At 45.2% G+C, this 23,222-nt stretch overlaps 1 protein-coding gene across 1 annotated transcript in view; it reads left to right on the top strand.

Annotated features, from left to right (window-relative positions):
- Positions 1–1,323: 1,323 nt before the first annotated feature.
- Positions 1,324–23,222, top strand: part of SLIT3 (slit guidance ligand 3) — a 640,577-nt gene continuing 618,678 nt past the window's right edge. Inside the window, 2 exon segments of the mRNA XM_058281983.1 lie at positions 1,324–1,837; positions 1,839–1,954. Of these exon segments, the coding sequence (XP_058137966.1) occupies positions 1,757–1,837; positions 1,839–1,954 (197 nt within the window). The 5' untranslated portion in view covers positions 1,324–1,756.

Below are 23,222 nucleotides of genomic sequence, written 5' to 3'. Positions count from 1 at the left end.
AACTGTGTTGTGTGTGACTGAGCAAATGTGGGTGTATGTGTGAGCACGTGTGTACAAAAAATGTGTGTTTGTGTGGGCATGTCTAAGTGTGTGAGCCTGAGTGTGTGTGAAGGCAGGTGTGTGTAGATATGAATGGTGTGACTGTGTGTGTGCGTGTGTGTGCACGTACAGGACTTACTCAGACTTTTCCAGTGTGAGCGGACCTCAAGAAGTCTGGGCAATACTTCCTTGAGTTCTTGTCTTCTCACTCCAAACAAACAAACAAAATCATTCCTCCAAGTATTTATGGATCCTCTAACATACCCTCCCGGCGGCATCTGGAAAAGCTCAGACCTGGCCAATTAAGAGTGGGCACTGGAAGAAGGAAAGCAAGGCAAGGCGCTGGGGGCAAAGGGATGCCTCGCATGCATGTGACTGTTTTGCAAAAACACTTTCTCTTCTTTGATGTTGTAAACAAGCGAGTGAGGTACGTCCAGACAGAGCTGGGGTCCCCTTGATTTATTTGAGGAAACCAAGGCTCAGAGGTGAAGTAGTGGGCCCCCTGTCACCAAGTCAGGAAGTGGAGGCTCAAGGCCTCTGAACACGGTGTTCTCTTTGTCAGTCAGGTCTGAGTCCAGGCCACCAGTACTTTTAGCAGCAAATCAGGATTTTGGTCTGGGCAAAGCAGAACAGGCCTACGGGTAAGGTTTGCCAGCTTGGGCTTCTCTGAGTCAGCAGGGATCTGAAAAACACGGGACAACGAGTTTTTAAGACACGTGTAATCGTGGGCTGCATTTGTGTCCATAAAGTAGGTCCTCTAGGAACAAGTTATTACTCTTTGCCAAAGAGTGATAGGGATGCGGCTTCAATGGCCTGGTAGGTAAAAGGTGGGTGAATTAGGGTGGTTTGAGTTCCCTAGCAGCTGTGTGAACTCAGGCAAGTCATTTCACTTCTCTGAGCTTTGAGTTTTTTAAATCTTTTGACAGGGATACTCATCCGCCCCCTTGAGGGACCGGGTTGAGGCTGGTAGAGTATGAGCAGAGTGCCCAGCTCAGGGTGGGGCGTGAGGAACCACCACAAGACTCACCAGTTTTGGGCTCCTAAGAGTGGATGAGTTTCAGAGTTTCTTCCCTAGGGCCATGGCTAGCTGAGCCCCTTCCTTCCCTCGCTCCTTTCCTCTCCCTCCTCTGTGGCCTCCTCCCTCCCGGCTCCCGGTCCCTCCAGCAAAGTTCCCAACTTAGTCAACATGACGCGCGGCGCAGCCAATGGGAGGCAGAGCTGGCTTTTTTGGGGGGCGGGAGGGCTGGGCCCCGCGTCTCCGGTGCCTGCCCTGCTCAGTGAATGGAGAGAGCGAGCGCCGGCCAGCTCAGCCGTCTGCCCAGTGACCCAGCCGCCACCGCCGCCGCGCTCGGGAGCCCAGCTCCAAGCCGGACCACCCTGGGCGCCGCGCCCCACTGCTCTCGCGCCAGGTCCCCGACCCGGTCTGCGTCCCGGGTCGTGGGCCAGCAGGACCAGGGGGCGCTGGGAATCGAGGCACTTCAAACGATGTGCTGCGGGGCAGCGGCGGCCCCGCCGATGGAGCTGCTGCTGCCGCCGCCGCCGCCCGGCGCGCCCCGCTCCGCCCGCGCCCCGTGCGCCTGAGCGCGGAGCCCGCCCCTCCTCCGCGCCAACTCCGCCGCCCGCTCCCCAGGCCGCCCGCGCTCTGCGCGCGCCTCCCCTGGCTCCACGCGTCTTGCCCCGCCGAGGCAGTCTCCTTCGGACGCGGGCCCTGCACGCCATGGCCGTCGGGCGGACAGGGGCCGGCGCCGCCGTGCGCACCCGCCTGGTGCTGGCCTTGGCGCTGGTGAGCGTCCTGAGTTGGCCCCCCCGCCGCCGCCTGCCCCACCAAGTGTACCTGCTCAGCCGCCAGCGTGGACTGCCACGGGCTGGGCCTCCGGGCGGTTCCTCGGGGCATCCCCCGCAACGCCGAGCGCCTGTGAGTACCCCCGTTCCTCGCCGCCCGGCCACACCCGGGCCACCCACCTGGGTCTCAGAGAGCGTAAGCCCTCCCCCATCCCTCCCCAGGCGCCAGATCCCTCCTTTCCCCTGGGCGGCGGAGGCAATCTCTGCTCTCACCCTATCGCCCCCTTGATCCCATCTCTCACTCTCAGACTTGGGGGTCTGTGGCTTTGGGCAAATCTGAGCAAAGAGACCCCAATCCATATCTCCTGCCCCTCCAAGAGGGTGAGGGCTTCAGCCTCAAGGCCGGCTGACAGCTTCCAATGAGACTGCTGGCAGGAGGGAGGTCTTGGGGTGAGGGTAAAAGGGCAAAGAGGGGAGAATGAAGGAGAAAGCTGAAGATGATGGGGCACGAGATCAGGGAGGGGAAGAGGGCCTGAGACTGTGACCGGCTTGGACATTAGAATGGGCCGTCCTCTTCCTGGCTGCCCTTGCAAGAAAAGTTGAGTGTGTTAAGGTCTAAGTTCTGAGGAGCCGGACGAATTCAGAGTGGGAGCTCGGGAAACAGCGTCCTGCCTGGAGCACAGCCTCCGAGATGCCAAGTTGCAGCCCCGGTGAATTTTTTATGGCTCGGTTATAAATGCCTTCCCAAATGGGCAGGAGAATGGAAATGCTGACGCCCTTTAAATGAGACCAAGCGCTATAATCTTACAAACCGCACACAGCCTCGGATCCTGGGCTTGGCAGCCAGTGGAGAGGCTCTTGGAGAGTAGGGTGGCTTGACCCTCGTTTTAACCCCAATTGTGCAACCAAATATTTACTTTTCATATGTCAACGTTTTAGAAACATAGATCATTTTGATGCTCGGACCAAATTCAAAACTTGGATTCAGGGTGGGCTCCTCTCACCCATCAGTTGGGGGGGGGGGGGGAAGGAGGGAGAAATAGTGGAGAGGGTGGGAAATATCCTTGAACATAGCTGAGGAGTGGGTGAGGTTGCTCTAGTGATAGACTCCCTCCATGTTTCCCTGCCCCTCTTGCCCTCTTTCCCCTTTCCCAGCGTCTTAGGGCTGGGTGCCTGGTCTTTGATTCTGCCCTCTTGATTTTGCACTGGAGTCCAGTGGTGATGAGCCTAAGATGAATTGCCCTAGAGTGTATTATTTTTGTTCTTCACCTCCTATCTTCCAACACCATAGCTCTTCTCTTCCATTTACTTTTTATGAATATCTGGACAGAGACTTAATAAAGAACTGCCTTCTATATTCCTGGAGCTGTTGTCTGGTCACAAACATTTCCTTCTCAAGCACAGCGATTTTTTTGTCAGTTTGAATCATGCAATCTGAGGGGGTTAGAGCTGACCTTTCATAAACACAGGTAGAAAATGAAGCTCAGAAATGTGAAGTGACTTGCCCAAGGTCACACACAGCAAAGTTTCCACACCTTGATTCAAACATTCCATTATACCATGACATTCCAGTGAAAAACCTGTTTCAGTGGCATTTTTGAGTGAGTCTCTACAAGAGTCCTATCAGTTTTCTAGGTGATGTTTATTACCCCATTTTACAGCTAAGCTATCCTGTCCTGTAGCTCAAGGTCAGCTGGTGTTTGAATTCAAGCCTCTCTGGCTTCCAAGCACATGCCCCCCACCACTCTGTTATACATCCCTGGAACAAAGGTCAGTTCAGGCCAAGATCTGTAAACAGATGGTCCTAGGAGGGTTCTTGGCTGGGCTTGTGTCTTGTTATCAGCCCCTGTTGCTACGGGTATGACCTGCATCCATTCAGCTTGCTCTAACATGAACTCACCTGCGTGGGGTCTAGCGTCTGCTTCTCCTTCTTCTTCAGAGTCATGTTGCAGGTTTGGGAAATCGAGGAGAGTGAACCGCCCTCCCCCTGGCAGGTAGGAGGTTTTCAAAAGCTGCAGGCACACCACTGCAGTCAGTGTGCTGGCCGGCCGTCACCCCCAGGAGACCCAGGCAGCTCAGAGCTGCCCATCTGCTTTGCAACTGGAGAAACTGGGTGGAGACTGGAATTCTGAGCATTCCCGGGAGCCCCTGGCTGCAGTCATGGCCACTGACAGGAAGGGGCAGAAGAGGAACTGCTCTGAAATATCTGCATCTCATCCACCTTGGTCTGGTCACTGGTGCTGCTTTGCTGGAGGGCATGGGGGTGAAGAGTATGTCAAGCCTGGCCTCTCATTCTAGTCCCTGCAGAGGGGAGGCAGTTTTCTGGAGCAAGCTGGGTCAAGATCACAGCAGGCTTTCGAGGCAGCCCACCAACCGCTCTTCACCACCCTCAAGCCCTCCTCCCTCAGCTCGGACGTAAGGTTTCAATCCTGCGGGCTCTTGGGGGTATTTGGCATTTCTAGGCTCTGGTAAGGATTTCCTTGGGGAGGAATTTCCCGTTTGTTCCTCCTTCCATTCATTCACTAGACATTACTTGAGCATCTATTGCGATCCAGTAACTCTATATAAAATCATTGCATATACAGAAGAAAAACCAGCCATTCAACTTAAAGAATGTAAGCAAAAGACGGAAGACTGAAACTTCCTTTGGGTGAGGCTTTCATACTTCCCAGGGCTTATTTTTTTCATGTCAGTGCCAACGGTCAGATGCTCAGGGTCTTCCTAAAATCCAGTTTTCTCATTCCAAATATTTAAAATGTGTTTTAGAACAAAGAAGAAGCAGTTTTCCTCTTCTCCACCCCTGCTTCTCTGCTTACCAAGGAGAGATTTTTTTATTTTTTTATTTTTGTGTGTGTATGTGTGTGTTGGTTGCTTCTCTGGAAGCTTTTGACTTCTGAGACCTTGTTCACTCATGGTCCAACATTTAGGAAAACCCGAGTGGGGATAATGTGGGCACCATTTGGACTTTGATTCGGATCTGGAATGAGGCCTGTTAAATTGTTCACAATTAAGCTACTATTAGAGTCGGGGGTCTGGGTTCCAGCTTCTTCACCATAATGTCAGCACATCACACAGAAAGAGAAACTGTCTTTTATAAACTACGGACAATATTTCCACCCCCTCCTCACTGAGGAGGTGACACCCACAAGAAAGCTAAATAAACCCAGAGAATTCAGTATAATTTATTATCCCTGCAGCAGAGATAGGGGACTAGAGGGAAGGAAGCCTGAAACAAAACGTTTACCACGGAGCACAGAGCAAACAGATGTTGCATTTACCCTTCTGAGTACAAAAAGAGCCTGCAGATGGAATTCTTCTCCAACTACAATCTCGGCCTGGAAAAAAGAGGAGATGCATGGAAATGAACTCTCACGCGGGGCCTCTTCTCCCCGTCCTGCCTGAAGGCAGGCAGAGGCCCACTTCTCACCCGCAGAGAGGTGGTGGCCTGAACAGCAGAGGAGGGCAAGAGTGGACATCTTTGGTTTTTCACTTGGCTCCAGCTCTTACTGGAGTCTGCTGTATTTAAATAAACATTTCCTGTTTGTGCAGGAAAACGAGCAAAAGACTGAAACGTGAGAATGTGGTAACTTAATTTTCTCCATCACTCCAGATGACGGCAAGCTTCCCCGGTGGTTGGGTCCAATAAAAACCGACACCGTGTCATAGGCTTTCCCTCACTTGACCACAGAGGTCCCAAGGTCAAGTGGGAGACTTTCCAAGATGCTCAATAGCCAAACTCTACGTCCTGGTACTCCCGGCCCTCAGGGCCAGCTCGGACAACAAGGCACAGGCTGGTGAATTGTGGAGCCTCTCAGGGCCAGCCATGGTGATTTGGCCTTTTGGGGAAGCAGAGCGCTTTCCTGGTGAGTCTCCTGGGCTGGACATGAGCAGCTGAGTGCACCTGCCTCCAGTGTGCTGTGTGTTTCTGAATAGATAGCTTTCCCTCTCTGGGCCTCATTTTACAGATAGTGGAATTTAGGAGAGCCGAGTGCTTTTCCATATGTGGTCTGCAGTCCACGGGTGAAACGTGATGGTCCTCTGCCCCAGGGTCTAGAACAGTGCCTGGCACATACTATGTTTTTAACAGATAGTGTGTTGAATAAATGAGGGTTGAGTCCCCAGAATACAAACCATTCTTTTTGTTCTTACAAGTGAAAGATGGGTGATTGCTGATTTGCATTTTTATGTATGGCTAAGGGCTACTTACTAGTAACCAATTACCTGAGTTATTAAGGGTTCCTAAAATTTGGATTTCATGAATTAAAATAATTGCCTTACTAGAGTTACTAGGGACTCCTACTGAGTGATCCACTCTGGAGTCTCAAGGCTAGGCGTTGCTTAGCAACCTTGCAAAATTCCTACTGTGCACATACTAGAAATCCTGAACACTTAAATCATAGGACTTTCTAATCAGGAACTCATCAGCGTCATCCTGAGCTCACTGTGGTTGTTGATTGCTGCTCTTCTTGTATTAATTGATGTATTTGTGGGATCATTATTAAGTTTTGCTTTCGTCTATCGTCTGGGTCTTATATAACTTCTGCACTTTTTTGCCATTTTGATATTTTGTTTTTCTCCAATTCAGTATTTTGTCACTGAGTTCTTTCTCCCATAGAAAATAAGAGCGTTGGTCTGAGAGCTATGGCTTCTTTTGTCTCTTCTAGGTGGGCTGCCACAGGGTTTCGGAGCCCCGGCATTGTGCTTGGGGCTTTGGCTCCAAAGACAGTTCTGGGTTTGAATTCCCGCTGCTTTGTTACTTCCTAGCTGTTGCATCCTGGGCGGCTTGCACCACCTCTCTTGGCTGCAGTCTGCTTAACCTCTTTGTACCTTATTTCCACACCCATAGAGGAGGGATGATAATCACACCAGCCCCATGGGGATGTTGTAAACATGACCCGCAAAATCCAGGCGAGGTCTCGGCACAGTGCCTGGCTCATTGTTGACTCATTATTATTGCCGTGATTACTCCTAAACTCCTATTCCTTAACTATCGAGTGCATAGAATAAACATTCCTCTTTAGGAAGATTAAATGAAATAATGCACCGGAAGCGCCTAACATAGTACCTGGCATATAGGAGCCCTCCACAAGCTCTGAATTACAGTGATGCTGGTTATTATCTCTATTTCTTCATCTAGGGCTCCGCCAGCCTCATGGCTTGAGAATGCCCATTCTAAATTTGCTCCAGCCCACAGCCCTGTCGAGGCAAGTTTCTTTTCTGCACGTAGGCTGTGCCCAATACGCTGTTGTCTGAGCCCCTCCCTCTCTCTCCATCCTGCTCCTGCAGCTGAGCCCAGGTTGGCCTCTGTTCCTTAAAAAAGGATTTCAGTTAAAGTGGTTTATATCTTTTCCATGGGCATGCTGCTTTGTGGTATATTTAAATAAGGCATGCATTTTATTTATTTATTTTTGGGGGGTGGATTTTCATGGGGAATTTTTGGCCCTGACTTTTTTTTCAATGCTCCTTCCTTCTTTCTTTCCCTAAATACCTCGTTTTACTGACTTCCCGTGTCTGCCTCTGTTACTGCTTTTACTTGAAACAGCTGTATTTACTAGCATAGTCCACCCTCATTATGTAAGATGGCCTTAACCCTTTTGAGCACTGCTGGGAAGACACACACACACACATAAAGGAACGGAGGTTTTTCCAGAGAGCCTTTTGAGACCATCACTAATCCTGAATGGGATAGGTGCAAAGGAGGTGCTTGCTATGTAGGCTGCCCTGTGTTGATTTTTCAAGGTCCTCCATTATTCATCATTTCTCATCCTTAAATTTAGGTTAGAGCTTGTAGAAGGAGTCCTCTGCTTCTCTGCTCTGAAGAACTGGATTGTGTTTTGTAACTACCATTACTTCCAGTCTGCCAGTGTTTTAAGCGTTGGATGAGGGCATGGGGTTCAAGGTCCTCAAAATTGAGTGAACAGGTGGGTGGGAGAGTCATGATCTTTGTGGCAGACAGATAGTGGCCTCCAGTGTCAGCTGAGGTTCAATTCCTGGTTGCACCACTTGCTAACTGGGTGAACTCAGTCTCTTTATTTGTAAAAGGGGAATAACCACGGTGCCCCCTTCATAGGCTGCTGTGCGTATTGAATGCAGTCACTGCCTGGAGCATAGTGAGTCCTCAGTACATTTTCCTACCATTGTTATCATCATTCCAGCTGACCCTAGCTCTCATTCCAAAGAATGCTGAAGATGAAACCCAATTTGGGAAAACAGAGGTTGTCAGAGTTAATAAATAGGGTTCAGGCTGCCCAGGTTCAACAGGTTTGATCTTCTGCCATCATAATTCTGGGGGAAGTGTTCAGATTACATCTAGTGGTGAGAAACTTGGCTTTCCATTCTATAAAGAGTTCTAAAGAGAATTTTTTCTTTATTTGGGGGTTGAGGCTGCTTCTCATTGATTATTTTTACAGAGCAAATATAATCCTTTTTCCAAATATTGGGGCTGTAAAATCTTATTGTTGTTGTGTTTCTTGCCTTCCATTTTCTCAAGTCTTCTCTTTACTTCAATAAACTTTTATAAGTAATTCAACTATTCTGTACATGTTCGAGTTTGGAGACAAGTCGTTTTCCCCATTCCTAGTCATCTTCCTCTAAATAGATTCCAATTTTGTTTGACCTGAGGCCATATGTTATTTTCGTTAGAATGAGACCTTCCGTTCCCTTGCTCTCTTATCTGACTTCTACCAGTGTGTTCTAAAGAGGAATTTTAAACTTTGGACAGCCTCATCCCTGGGCTGGCTCATGTTGACCAGGTAGTTCCCTGGATCTATCCCCAGGGATCTCCCAGCCCTCACTGCTGTTGCTCCTTTTTTCTCCCATCTGAGATGTCTGCAGATGCTTTTTGGAGTCTAAGTGCAATACTTTTCATTTAGCCCAATTAAATTTTGGCAAATGCTTTCATTTCATCAGCTTGTCAAGAACATTTTTATTTTGATTTTCTCGTGTAGCATATTAACCACTCCTCTCCCCATCTCCCACTATTTATTTCTCTACAACTTTAGTGAGCTTGCCTTATGGATCCTTATCCAAGTTGTCAATACAATCAGCAGAGTCTTCTCTCCTTATTTAGACCCAGATGTGGGTTGCATAAATATATTGTCCTTTTCTTTCTGGTAGGGCTGATAAAAATGCTGATGTCTAATTGTTCTCTCATGTTCTTTCCCTCAGGTTCTGTTGTTCAAATTTTCTCTGAAATGATTTCCTTAAAGGATGACTGGGATTCCCGTAGGGAGAAATGAGAATGCAGTACAGATTCACAGATCATGGTTAGATGGAACCTCAGAGGGCCTTAGACCATTTAAAATGATAAGGAACTGTACTTAGCAGGTTTTATCTAACAGGGGCATTTAGAATAGAATCCAGTAGGTCAAGTCTTAGGAAAAATATCACCACTGTTTTGAGGCTAATTATTATTTATTTATTTTGGATTTGAGAGACTAAACCCCCCCTCTAAGAGCAATTCTTTATTATGATTATTCTTTTTATATAGTTTTATCTATCAGCCATACTCCCAAGTTCTTTGCTCCCCAAGCAGAGGATAGAGCAAATTATTTTGTAAGTGAAAAATGCAGCAGTGATTTCATTGGAGAGGTGTTCTTCCCAGAAATGTGTCACAAAAGTTTCTGGACTGTCTAGCATTTACATACTATATATATATATGTGTGTGTGTCTGTGTGTTACATTTACCATTTTAACCAGTTGTAAAGTGTATAATTTAGTGACCTTAATTATATTTAAAATGCCGTGCTACCATCATGACCATCTATTACCAAAGCTTTTTCATCACCTGAAACAAAACATTGTATCCTTTAAGCAATAATTATCCATTCTCCCTCCCTTGTCTCCAGTGGCCTCTAATCTACTTTCTGTCTCTATGGATTTGCTTAGTCTAGATATTTCATATAACTGGAATAATTTAATATTCGTCCTTTTGTGGATGGCTTAGTGTTTTCAAGGTTCATCCTTATTGTAGCATGTATCAGAACATTCATTTTTATGACTGAATAATATTCCATTATATATCTGTGCCACAATTTTGTTTATCCATTCATCTCTTGATGAACACTGGTTGTTTCTACCTTTTGGCTATTGTGAATAATGCTGCTATGAACACTGGGATATAAGTGTGTTTGAGTCCCTGTTTACAATTCTTTGGGTATATACTGAAGAGTAGAATTGCCAGATCATATGGTCTTATTGTTTAGCTTTTTGAGGAGCTTCCATACTATTTTCCAGAGTGATTGTACCATTTCTATTTCTATCAGTAATGCATGAAACCTCCAGTTTCTCTGCATTTTCACAAACATTTGTTATTTTCTGTTTTTTTTTGGTGTGGTGGTTGTTTTAACAGCCATCCTCATGGGTGTGAAGTGCTATCTTATTCTGGTTTTGACTTGCATTTCCCTAACGGCTGTTCATATTGAGCATCTTTTCACGTGCTTTATGGCTACTGGTACATCTTCTTTGGGGAAATGTCTCCTCAAGTCTTTGCCCATTTTTTAAGTGGGTTATTTCTGTTTTTGTTGTTGAGTTTTAGGAATTCTGATGAGCCTTGTTGACTACTATTTTTCCCCCTCAAGTAGCTGCTAAAATATTTCTGTGAATTTTCTTCCTTTCCAATTAGATGTACCACTTGCTTTCTCTTAGCCAAGAGTTCTGGGCTCCTCCCCCACCCTGGATGAGGTCCTGCTAGAACAGATTAGCTGTAAAATGCATTCGAGCTGGAGTAGAAGTGACATCATTTACAATGGCCTCATACTGCATGTGTGGGCTTAGGCCATTCTTCTCTTGTACAGAATACCAATCTGGGTGTCTGACCCCTGATTCATCCTGTATTTTGGCATCAGTGTGTCTTGTGGTTCTGGAAAGAGTGCCAGCACATTTAACCACCCACCTTGTCTCACTCTTGAGTTTTCTGCTTTGCTGTTGGCTATCTAGCATGCATACTCTTTGCACCCCTGCCCCCTAGAATTAGGGTCTACCCTGACCTAGGCAGATCTGCTTGGTATGGAGTCCATGCTCCTTTTCAGGTCTGAGGTTTATGGGCCTGACCATGGACTTGTACATCCTTTCTATCCCTCCCTGAGCCTGAGCTGCACATGGATCCTTCATTGACCAATTCCAATTTGAATTCTTGCCCCCCACAGCCATAGTACTGAATGTTGACTGCTGCCCTCCATGCCTAAAGCCCCAAGATTGGTTTTCAGGAGGATCTTTGTGGCTTGGGGCCCTCATTGGAGACTGGAGACTTCCAACTCATAGCTCTGCCTTGGAAAAACCTAAGACTTCATCTTCATGGCCATCTGAGGCCTTTTATTTTGCCCAGGGTGATGTGGAGAGGTGCTCTAGGGCTGGCCTCTGTGTATGATGAAATACTCAGGCATGTTCCTGAGCAAACTGTGCCCTAAACAGAGAATGGAGCAAGTTCTTTTGTAACTGAAAAACACAGTTGTAATGATTTCATCAATGAGCTGTACTGTTCAGGATTTTGTTGCAGAAATTTCTGGACTGTCTAAGACTTTACTTTTGTAGTTTTTCTACATTCCCAACTCTTCCCAGTTCTAGAATATAGGTAGAAAAATGTTCTATTTGTAGGTTTCCGAATTGGTATCAGTGGGAAACTCTGGGGAGTGCCATTTAAATATAACCATAAGTGAGTAGAGAGACCTAAGTTGAATCCAGGGTTCCATCACTTTCTAACTGTAGGATCTTATATGAGTATTTTTCTGAACCTATGTTGTCTCATTTATAAACTTTGGAATACTAAGAATGACATTTGTCTCATGAGCTGATTGACACAAGGTATAGACGAGATCACATGTCTACAAATGCCTCACAAAATGCTATGCAAATACTTTAATTTAACCCATCCACATTATCTGGGTTTAGCTATTAAATCTTGCATTTGGACGATGATCAGGAGATATTTTAGAATCTCTCATTTATAGATGAGGAAACAGATTCAAAGAACTCAGAAGCCTTTCTTAGTCATTCATATCTTCCAACTAACTCCATTTTCCCTCTTCACCTACCATGTTGCATCTTTTACAAATGCTGTGTCAGCAACCCAACCAGATGGAGTTTATGGGACTTTTCCTTTTCTTTTTACCTCTTAGGTAATTAATAAGTGATAGTGTCTCAGACTGTAGAACCTAAAAAGGGTTCCTTGAAGGATAGAGTTGTTAAAGGTAGCCATTTATTTAGTACTTATTATGTGTCATGAACAACAATGAATAAGACCAGTGAAATATCCTCATAACCAGAACAGATCAAAATGGTGCCGAAGTCAGTTTGGGCTCCCCCTTCCCATCAAATGACTGACCAGGCAAAGGTGGGCATGCTGAGTTCTGAGTGGAAATTTATGTGATGAAGGGGGAAATGCTAGAAAAATGAAGGATGCCAGCACCAAGCCCTCAGGAATCTCTGATGAAAAGCAAGTCCCAAATATCCCATTTAGTGGACATACATATATAGCAAAATTTGCACATCATAAACAAACAAACAAACAATAGGACAAGTGGAATTACAAATAAATAAATAAACCCATGGGGGAAAGTACTAATCTGTGAACAGTTAGTTGTATCTGAGAAAGCGTTCATGTGTGCCTCCACAGCTAGTTGGCAAACAGCACAAGTTTTGCATTTCATTAGAGTCCTCACTCTGTGTAGAACACTGACCTTATTTGAGAAGCATTTCATAAACACCGACACACAGCTTAGCAGCATGGAGGCCATGTGGAAATGCAGGGTCTCCTCTGGGAGGTGGGCTTCCCCTCCCCTCCTGGACTGTTCCAGCAGTAGCTGGCCCACTGGACGTTGATTCCTTATGATGGTAACTCTCTCATTTAAACAGGCAGATAGGACTTTTCCCGGGGAGAAATGAGGAAAGAGGCTTTGGAATGATAATTTGCTCTTTGGCCCAGTTTGGCTAAGAGTGAGGTAGGCTAGGGGGAAGACTTGGCTCCGGGGAGGAGGGATTGGGAATCTTCATTTGGCCAGTAGAATTCCTTTCTTGGAGATCTGGCCTTGTGCCTGGAAACCTGTGGTGAGTGTGTGTGTAGGAGGGTGGATCTCAGCCAGCATTCACCTGGGCCTTTGCAATGGAAGACCTGTGGCTTGCCATACCTCTAAGAAACACGCCCACTCTATCACTTCCTGCTAGAAGCTGGCACTTTCCTTCCCATCGGCTGCCAGCTTACAAGTCCTGAATTTCTGCCACAGAACTTGGTTCTATTCCTCCCCCTCTCTTTTCCTTCCCCAGCCAAGAGATTTTCAGGGTTTTGAGGTATCTCTGGAGATCATTTGATCCAACCCTCTCACCCCTGATCTCAGCACACCTCAGAGGATCTTGATAGAATAGTAGGGGTCCTCACCTCAGCTTTTTGGAATGATCTTCCCTCATGAGAAGCTAGCTCTGCTTCCATTTCAGTTTTGTTCACAGCATTTGGTCTTCAGTAGAGAGAGCTCATAGCCATAGGAAGCCTCAGCTAATCTGGGACACTAAGGAGAAAGAAGAGGGACCAAATGAAGTATAAAAAATAAGGACTAATGTAGAGCCAGGGGGGAAGGGGGCCAGATGGAGAACTTGGGATTGCATATCATATCCTGAGGGCTCTAAGCACCAAGGTTTTACCTTCTTTAGGGTCTAAAGAGGGAAGACTCAAGATGGGAAAACCTGCCAGGGAAGAGTCCCTGAGAACGACGTCTGGAGCAGAAATCCAAAATTGGGAAATCCAATTTCTTCAAGGGAGTTTTCAACAACTCTAGTTCCTCACCCTTCTCTTCTAATTACTTCCTACTACAAGATGGTAACCAATCTGCTCTGTTTACTCTGTTTAGATGTACATTTGAATGCTTTTGGAAACATTTCCTATAAGCTTCACCCGACCAGGCACCCTCCTTGTAAGGTCTAGAAATTTTGCAAAGTCCCAAATTTCTGGGTTCTTTTCTGACTGGAACTGCACGCCAGTTTGAGCCATATTTAATGAGAGAGCTTTCTCCTCATCTTTAAAATGAAAAACATCTTCTTTCAAGAAGACTGCACTACAGTTTTCTTTGTGTTGCAAAATAGCAAAGAGGGTCTGTTGCAAAACAGCATTTCACGAGCAAAGTGGGGCAGATAGCACCTCTTGCTGAATGTGAATGTGTGTAGTTGTTTGGGGGAAAGCAGCTTTGTCAAGAGGAGGGCCGAGCGAGGCATCTCTGGGGAATTTTTAGCAACTGCAGCATGGGGCAGTAGAAAGCATGTTTGCCTGGGAATTTGGAGACCTGGCTGTGCTTCTGACATACTGTGTGACCTTGGGCAAGTTATTTGGCCTTTCTGGGCCTCAGTTTCCTCCTTTTTAAATGAGGGGAATAGACTGGATGATCTCCAGGATCCTTTCAGCCCAATGAATCCTCACTACTGAGGGATTAGAACTTGGGATTTAGACCTGAGCCAACATCCAGCCAACCCAAGGGATTTTTTAGAGGCATCAGAGAGGCCAGGACAGCTGCTTCGGGGAGTGGCTGATCTTTGATTAAGGCTCAAATAATTAGCTCAGCTCCATAGTAAGCCTCGTGAAATTAAGAAAGAATGTTTCATTTCAAAAATAGTAGTCAGCGTTCCTTAAATCTGATTGGCTTTGGGCTTTGTAGACTTTGTACAAAGACATGAGTTCCCTTCCACTATAGCAGAATGGTTTAGAGTATAAATGCCGGGGTTACAGTGACCTGTGCTTGAATCCATCGCCAGCTGAGTCATCTTTACAGTACTGCCTGCTTCATTGGGTTGCTGAAAGGATCAAATGAAATAAAACGTTTCAATCTTAGAAGACAGTGCCTGGCATACATAAGCACTCAAATAGCCGTTATTCGGATTACCTATTGCTGCCTAACAATCCAGTCCAAATCTAGTGGTGTGAAAACAATAACCATTTTATTATGCTCACTGAACCTTTGGGTCATGATTTTGGACTCGGCTCAGTGGGGATGGTTTTACTTTGCTCGATGATGCCTGAGGACTCATCTGGGAAGACTAGAATAACTGAGAGAGATTTAAATTGCTGGTACCAGAAGAATCTCCCGCAGGCTGTTCACTCACATGTCTCGAACTCAGGCTAGGAAGACTCACAGGCTGGGCTCAGCTGGGACTGTCCACCAGAGCACCTCCATGTGACTTCTCTATATGGCTTGAGCTTCCTCGCAGCATGGTGGCCTCAGAGTACTCTAACTTCTTACATAAAGGCTCAGAACAGGTGTACCAATTAACAATCCAGAAGCTTCATCTTCATGGCTTTTAATGAACTAGCCTTAGAAGTAACATAGTATTTCTTCTACTGTAGTCTCTTGATCTGAGCAGTACAAAGTGGCCCATCATGAAGGTTAGAGATCATTTCTTGAAGAAAGATGTATCAAAGGATTTGTGGCCTTGTTTTAAGGTTTTCCTATCCATCTAATTATCGTTGTTATTTTCTGTATTTATCTAATCTCTGCACAGCTTAAAAGCTTCCTGAGGGCAGGAGCTGTGCATTTCTTTACAGAGAAAATAAGACTAACTCAACAGCAGTTTAAAAATTTAAATCAAGACCCTGAAATTTAGAGTCAGAGAGGTGGATTCAAAATTTGGATTCATAATGTGGCCTTGGGCAAGTTATTTGTCTTTCTAGACTCAGTTTTCCTCATCCCCTCAAAATGGAGATTGTAAAACCCAGCTCAAGAGCTATTGTAAGGATTAGGGACAATATATGCAAAATGCTCAATACATAGTAGATGCTAACTAAATTATGGATGTTGTGAGGGAGTGTGGCACTGTGGCAAGTATGCAGAAGCTCAGGTCAGACAGATTTGATTTCAAATCCCATCACTTATTAATGTGTGCCTATAGAAAAGTCCCTTCATCTCTTTGAGTCTTAGGATCCTGATCTGTAAAATGTGTATAATAGTAACTATCTTTTTTTTTTCCCAAAGATTTATTATTTATTTATTTCTCTCCCCTTCTTCCCCAACCCCAGTTGTCTGTTCTCTGTGTCCATTTGCTGTGTGTTTTTTGTCCGCTTCTGTTGTTGTCAGCAGCATGGGAATCTGTGTTTCTTTTTGTTGCGTCATCTTGTTGTGTCAGCTCTCCGTGTGTGCGGCACCATTCCTGGGCAGGCTGAATTTTCTTTCGCCCTGGGCGGCTCTCCTTACAGGGTGCACTCCTTGCACGTGGGGCTCCCCTATATGGGGGACACCCCTGCATGGCACGGCACTCCTTGTGTGCATCAGTACTGCGCGTGGGCCAGCTCCACATGGGCCAAGGAGGCCCTGGGTTTGAACTGTGGACCTCCCATGTGGTAGACGGATGCCCTATCCATTGGGCCAAGTCTACCTCCCGTAACTATCTTTTAGAGTTATTGTGAGCTTGAGAAGTAAGTCATGAAAATAAAGCTTCTTGCTGAGGCACTGACACATAACACAAAATTAATATATAGCACCTTATATTGAATGGGCACAGTTAGCAATTACTGTTCTTTTCTTTGTATGTTGATTCATTCATGAATTTATGCATAGAACAATTATTTATTTAATGCCTGTGACTTGCAGTTTTCCAAGTCCCTGCCTGCTAGACTTGGTTGATGCCTAGACTGGGGAAGAAACCGTTCTGGAATAGAGAACTGGCCATTTGGAAATGAACTCAGGGGTCCAGGCAAGGACTGGACTTTCCCAGACAGGGCTCTGTTTAAACCTCTGCACCTGAGTTTTAATTGCCCCTTTTGGCTCTTTACCCCAGAACTCCCCCTGTCTCCTGCTCAGCGAGGACATGTTTCCTCTTTGGAGATCATCTTTCCCTAGCCTGTCTCTATGTTAACTCTTACCTCTTGTTTGTAATTGCTTTTGCCTTTCTTTAAAGCATAGTTTTTCTTGGTTCAAACTGGGCATCTTGAACCAGCCTTTCCCATGTATTGCCAAGCCAGGATACCATTTTCATCTTTTCTCGATAATTTCTGGAACCTGTGATTCTATTAGGAACCTTTCACTATGAGCTCTTCCTTTTCTTCCCTAAGATCCCCCAAGTGTCCCAAACTTAGCCTTTTTTGAAAAGAGTCCAAATGCTTGGATAAAAACCATTGACCTTTATCCCTGGAAAAATGTACAAACTCATAATACTTTGCAAATGATTTTTAAGACATTCATGGCCACTTGTCCAGGTTATGAATGATCTTCTGCAGATTTCTCCCACATGACCCTATCTCAGTGATTTTGATCACACGAGTTCTGGGATTTTGCTGAGGGCCACTTTGGGAGCATAGTTTTATGTCTTCTTGTTTTTATAAGTCCTTCCATCGCCTCCACTGTAGTAGACATTTGTTTTATTTTGGATGCCCAGGATTCAGTCCCCTTCCTAGCAACAATCTCTCTTACTTTACTGAAATATCATCTTCTGCACCCATGGGATACTGTCTGGGGAATTTGTAATCAGGAGCCTTGACTTCTAATCAAAGGATGAGCCTGTGCTAGAAGTCAGGTCAATTGGGTGCTTCATTCCTGAGGAATTCTACTCTTTTTTTTTTTTTTTTTTTTTTAGTTTATTTTTAATTTTTACTGTGGTAACATAACTATATCAGAAAATTTCCCATTTTAACCATTTTTAAATGTACGATTCAGTGGTATTAATTACACTCACGAGGTTGTGCTACCATCACCATCATCCATTACCAAACTTTTTTATTGCCCCCAAACAGAAACTCTGTACTCATTAACAACAAGGAATTTGTATCTTGACCAGAGGGACAAAGAGATTGGCATGATGTGTTCCATTTCTTCTAAGCATGAGTCTAGAAACCCCTGACAGCATTCTAATGAATTCCCTTTTGTTTGAATTCTCAAAATTGTTACAAAACAACCCTGATTGAGAGAGCTGTGGACTCCAAACCTTTGGGAGAAAGGGGCACGGTGAGAAAGATTATGGCAGACCTGGCTTTGATACATGGTCTTGCCATTCACCAGCCGGGTGCCTTGAGGCAAGTTAAATTTTCTCTTAGGATGTCAGTGTCACCTATAAAATGAAGATACTGACTCCAGAAACTCTGGTTCTCAAACCTGGCTGCATACTAGAATTACCTCAGGGCATTTAAAAATTACCAGTGCCATGGTCCTATCCCCAGAGTTTCTGATATAATTATTTTGGGGTTCAGTGTAGGCATTGGGGTTCTTTTACAACTGCCTGGCATTTCTGATATGCCGCAGTATTTAAGAAAACTGACTTAAAGAAATTCTGCGAAGTACAGAGAAGATTCAATGAGATAAGATATATGAGGTACTCAATATAACATAGTCACTCTCTGTTCCTTTCCTTTCCTTTCTTAAGATAAGCCAGAATCACTTGCTTTGCTTCTCAACACACAGTTTTCTTTGTTTGGAGTAGTCATAGTAATACATGACAACCAACAGTGCAGTATAACCTTGCTTATTTATACCACTTGAGGTGAAGGCCAATGGTAAATGTAGCCAGAATTATAGAATATATAAAAATGTGGTTACTTTCACATCCATGGACTAACTAGAACGAGTTCAACAATGCTTTGTGAGAGCATTCCATGGAGTAACTGCTTTAATGAGTGGATGAAATTAACTTATAATTACCATGGCAACAGTAAAATGGAGTGATGTCTTCCCAGGAGAGCTGGACCAATGACCCAGGAGGATTCTCTCCCAGGTCTGCCCTGCAGCTTGGCTGAGCAACCTTAGCTCGAGCAGTCTATCCCTCAGGCCCTGCCTTTCTCCACAGCCCGTTTTCCAATTCGGTGCTTCCTCGAGAATTTTTTTCTTAAGGAAATATGTTGAAGTGACAGTTGTTAAGAAAATGATGAGAAGATGTTGTAGGAAGCAGAGTGAAAGCACGGCCTTGAGCCTTGAAGAGGAGATAATTATAGATGCTCGTTCTTTTCCCACCTGCCATCCTCCCACCCCCACTGCCTCTCTCCCTTACTCTGTGGTGTGGGAACCTTTCCAAGCCTCTGACTCTGTCGCATCCTTTCTGTAAAGAGGATGCTAAGGGAAACTTCCACGTGGTCCAGGATTTCTCCACCTTGCCTTTGGTGACATTGGGGCTGAATATTTCTTTGTGTGGGTGGCAGGCCTGTACATTATAGGCTACTTAGCAGCACCCTGGCTTGTGTCCACTAGATGACAGTAGCTTCCCCTCCCAGGTGTCTCATCCAAAAAAGGTCTCCAGACTCTGCCATGTCTCCCCTGGGGGGTAAAATCCCTGGGAGAGAACCACTGCTCTAGCCCAATCTCAATGATGTATATTTTAAATTAATAAAGCAGCATACACATTTTTGTGTGCACAGTGGTCAATCTTTAGCTTGTCCTCATAGGTTTTCTCAGATATCCACAAGCCAGACAGCCATCAGGAGTGCTTCTATCCATTGTTATAGATGGGGTCCAAGTTACAGAGAATTTAGTAACAATCACAACCACACCTACCATTTATTGAGTGTTTATTATGTGCTATGCACTGTGCCAAGTGCTTTATATACTACATTGTCTCAATTGTTACTTACGTTGACAGAGTTTGCAAACCAGTGGCCAGTAGGGCAATCCCAGCCCCCTAACATGTTGTGCTTGGCTTACATGGTATTAACCCATGTCATTTTTTCCCCCCAAATGTTGTTTCTTGCCAAAAGTTGAAAATTATCTGATTTCATATAAAAACCATCTATTTCCAGCTTTGTGTAAAATTGGAAAATCTGGCAATAGGGTGCCTGGCAATAATTGGCTGGCTTTTAGATGAGGCCTGGCTCTTGATCACCACAGTCCCCACCACTCCTTATAGTGACCCCAACAGTAAGACTGTTTATCAACCACCATTTGGCATCATGTTGTTTTTGTTTTATTTTTTTCTTTCTCAGCCCAACTTCAATCTTTTACATCATCTCCTTGGTTCCTATAGGCTTTTATATTTGGGGGCCTGCCTTATACACACATTGATTTGTATTTATTACTCTCTTCATTTTAAAGATGGGAAAACCGAGACTTGATGAAATGAAAGTTCTTGTCCAAAGTCATACAGCAAATAAGCAGCAGTTGGGAGTGGAATCTGAGCCTGCCTACCCCACCCACATAGCCCTGCTCGGCATCACAGAGTAGCTGCTGGCAGACTCTCCCTGCATCCCGAGATGCTCCAGCCGTTTCTTCCTCATCCTGGGTTTCCTCCAAGATCCAAATCTCAGTGTCCCTTTTGTTCACCAGGAAACCCACATGTCTCCAGGACGGGAAGAGTGTCCTCTGAGTACAGCTCCCCCAATTCCCTTTTTCCCGTGTCTGTGCCACTCTTTGAGCTGGGTCCAAGGACTGCTCACACACTCCCACGTAGCTGAGGTGCCAGCTGGTGTGTGTGCTTCTGCCTGAGATGAGGCCGCTTGCCTGCGGGGAGGATATGATTGCTTTAGGAAATTAAGTGGGAGTGATTAATTAGGAAATGTACATAGGAATCTGGTAAGAAATAGCAGAAAGGAAAAAAAAAAAAGAATCCTAAACACAGCATGCCTCTGGCCACATGGCTAAGGGCACTGCCCTGAGTGGTACTGAAAGCTTTTGCTGCTGCTATTTCCAATGCCTCTGCTTTGAGGCAGGAACCTTGTGTGAGGATGCTGGAAGAGCCATCAGCTTAACCCATCCGACCTCTCCTGTCTCCAGATGGCAATTGAAAGTCAAAGGTTCAGGAAGACCTCCAGGAGAAGCTGGGTAACTTAGAAGGAACTGCAGAGCTTCAGACTCAGAAAGACCTGAGTTGGAATTCTGGCTGCATCCTAGCTACATGTATAATCCTGGGCAAGCCTTCTCGGAATCTCCCTGAAATGAAGGTAGCATTGGTGATTGCAAGGGGTTGTTGCAAGGAATTAGTGAGCCACCGCGGGCAGAGTGGCTGCTCAGAGGGATACGTGCCAGGTACTCTTCTAACACTTTGCATCTATCTGCTTAATTCGTTTAATAATCCTGTGAGGTTGGTACTTTTATTTAAAAATCTCATTTTATAGGTTAGGAAATGAGGCACTGAGAGGATATAAAAGTTAGTCGAGGTCCCAAAGTGAATAAATGGCAGAACCAAGACTCCCAGCCAGACTGATTCAAGAGCCCATGCCCTCAGCCACTAAGCCTTCTCCCTTTCATTCATATTATGTAATTTACAAATAACCTTATGTAATTGAGAAGTAAAATGTAACAATTACATATAACTTATATAACTGTGTATAGAATCATTTACAGAATGTGTTACAGTAGGTTGAATCCTATGGAGTTGTCATTTTTGTAGCTATCAACAGGTTAAATATTAGTAATTTCATAATATGTCAGTCACAGAAATTTCTCTTTCTCACTCGCTTTCTATGTATCTGTATCTATATATATGCTTACAGACACAGTAGTTTCCTGCCCCTGAACCTCAGTTTCCTCCTCTATGAAATGGACCAACACTCCCGAGCACACTGTGCTGCCAGAGAATATCAATTACACACGAGTGTGCAAAGCATCTAGCACAGTGCTCCGCAAAGACGGTGCATTGTGATTATCGTGTCACAGTCGTAGCTTCCCACACACCTGCAGGGCGCTGCTACGTGATACTCCTTTCTCTATCCTCACGAGCTTGGCTCTGGTTTGAGGGTCTCTATATACAATAAAACTTTGACGTTAACAGATGTAGTATTGGGCCCAGGAGCAATTTTTATTCCATGGGACTTTGATGTTTTCAATATGCTTCAGCCTAACACAGAGCTTCCTGGCAGGCTGAGCCGAGTGCTGTGGCCTTCCACGTGCATGAGAATTACTAGTGCTGCCAGCGTGAAACACCGCCTGGCCCAGCCTTTCAGTTTGGGGTCTTCTGTGTTTTCTCTGGGGACCTCATGGTGCAGCCCCACTGTTCTAACTGGATTTTTGGCCGGTCCATCAAGCTTCTGTTTGGAAACTCCACCTAACTCCAGCCCCACCTGTGTGTGTGATGCACTGACAGTTCTCTGACCCCTTGGACTGTGTGGGTGCTCAGTCTTTTTAGGAGAGCCTTGGAGCCATGTCCCTGCTCTTTCGCCCACAACCCTGGCTCAAGGTGAGCTTGGAGGGATTGGTGGCCCGTGCAGAGAAGAAACAAGGCTGAGTTCCTCACCTTAAATGCTGGATGTGCATCTGGATGGGTAGGCTCAGTCCTTCCAATCATTCTGGAAAATAATTAGGAAACTAAGTGAAGAGTCTCTTCTTATCTGGAGCCCCCTCCAGATGGCTCCAGGGGCCATGGAGCACAAGGAAATTGGCTGAAGGAAGAGTTTTGTTCAGATCTGTGCAGTTAAGCGTGGAACTTCATAGTCACAATAACAGCTAACTTCTATTAAAGGTTCACCTACTGCCAGGTGCTGTGCTAAGTGTATTGCATTGTTTCATGTAATCCTCACAGTAATAGGATGAAGTCCAAGTTGAAGAACAAAGAGGATGAGTATTTGCTCATGGTCACACACGTGGCAAATTGGAGAGCCATACTTCGCACCCGTCTGTGTGACCCGCTGCTTTGGTTTCTTATCCATGACACTCTAGAGCTTATAGTCTCCTTATTTTCAAGAGCTTGCCAAGTGGGTTCCTTGATGCTAAAGCAGCAGGTTTTACTGATTCCTATGCATGGAAACGATTTAGACAGTCCTAAATTAAAGCCTCCTGACATTTGTCATTTCAGTGGCTGCCTCAAACCCTTTTGTGGAGCTGGGCTTCCTTGTGCATGTTCCAAATCCTAATCAACAGGAGAGTCATGGGAAAGTTGAACAGGAAGTCAAGTCCAAAGGGGGTACTACCTAACTGTAAAAAGGAGGGCCCATTCATTCATTCATTCATTCACTTGACAAAGATGTATTCTCTACACCCATGCACACCTGCACCATGGCAGCAACAAGCCATTTCTCACCTCACCTCAAATTTCTCTTACAAAAATAAAACAACTTCATCACAAGAGAAACAAAATGTCTGCTTTGTGAAGCAGTAAAATCTTACAGAAATCAGTTTCTTATTCATCTTGGCCCCCAGGCCTTATGCCCAGCACAGGGCCTGCCCACTAGTACATGCTCATTCCTTTTTTGCTGAGCCAAACCGGGAGCACAATAATTCCATTTGTATTTGAAAATGGCAGTGAAGCTGTTGAGTGTAAATTTTACTACCATGGCAACTGTGGAACACAAAGATTATAAATATAAAAATGCAGGCATATTTTTGGCAGGCAGGGTCAGCTGGAGGTAACATGTCCCATTGCAGGTGAATGTAAGATTTGAAGAAGAGTGAATTGTTAGTAATTGTTATAAAAACTCAGACTCTTAACAAGGTTGTGTTCTCTCTGTTCCACCTGAGAGCATCCAAGCAGCTCTTTGGATCAACTAAATCAAAAGGGGTGAGAGGGCGAAATCCAAGTTG

Source organism: Dasypus novemcinctus, chromosome 2, assembly GCF_030445035.2.
Source record: "Dasypus novemcinctus isolate mDasNov1 chromosome 2, mDasNov1.1.hap2, whole genome shotgun sequence".
Taxonomy (NCBI): Eukaryota; Metazoa; Chordata; class Mammalia; order Cingulata; family Dasypodidae; genus Dasypus; species Dasypus novemcinctus.
Note: the sequence above shows the minus strand (reverse complement) of the source record. Positions and strands in the feature narration are given on the sequence as shown.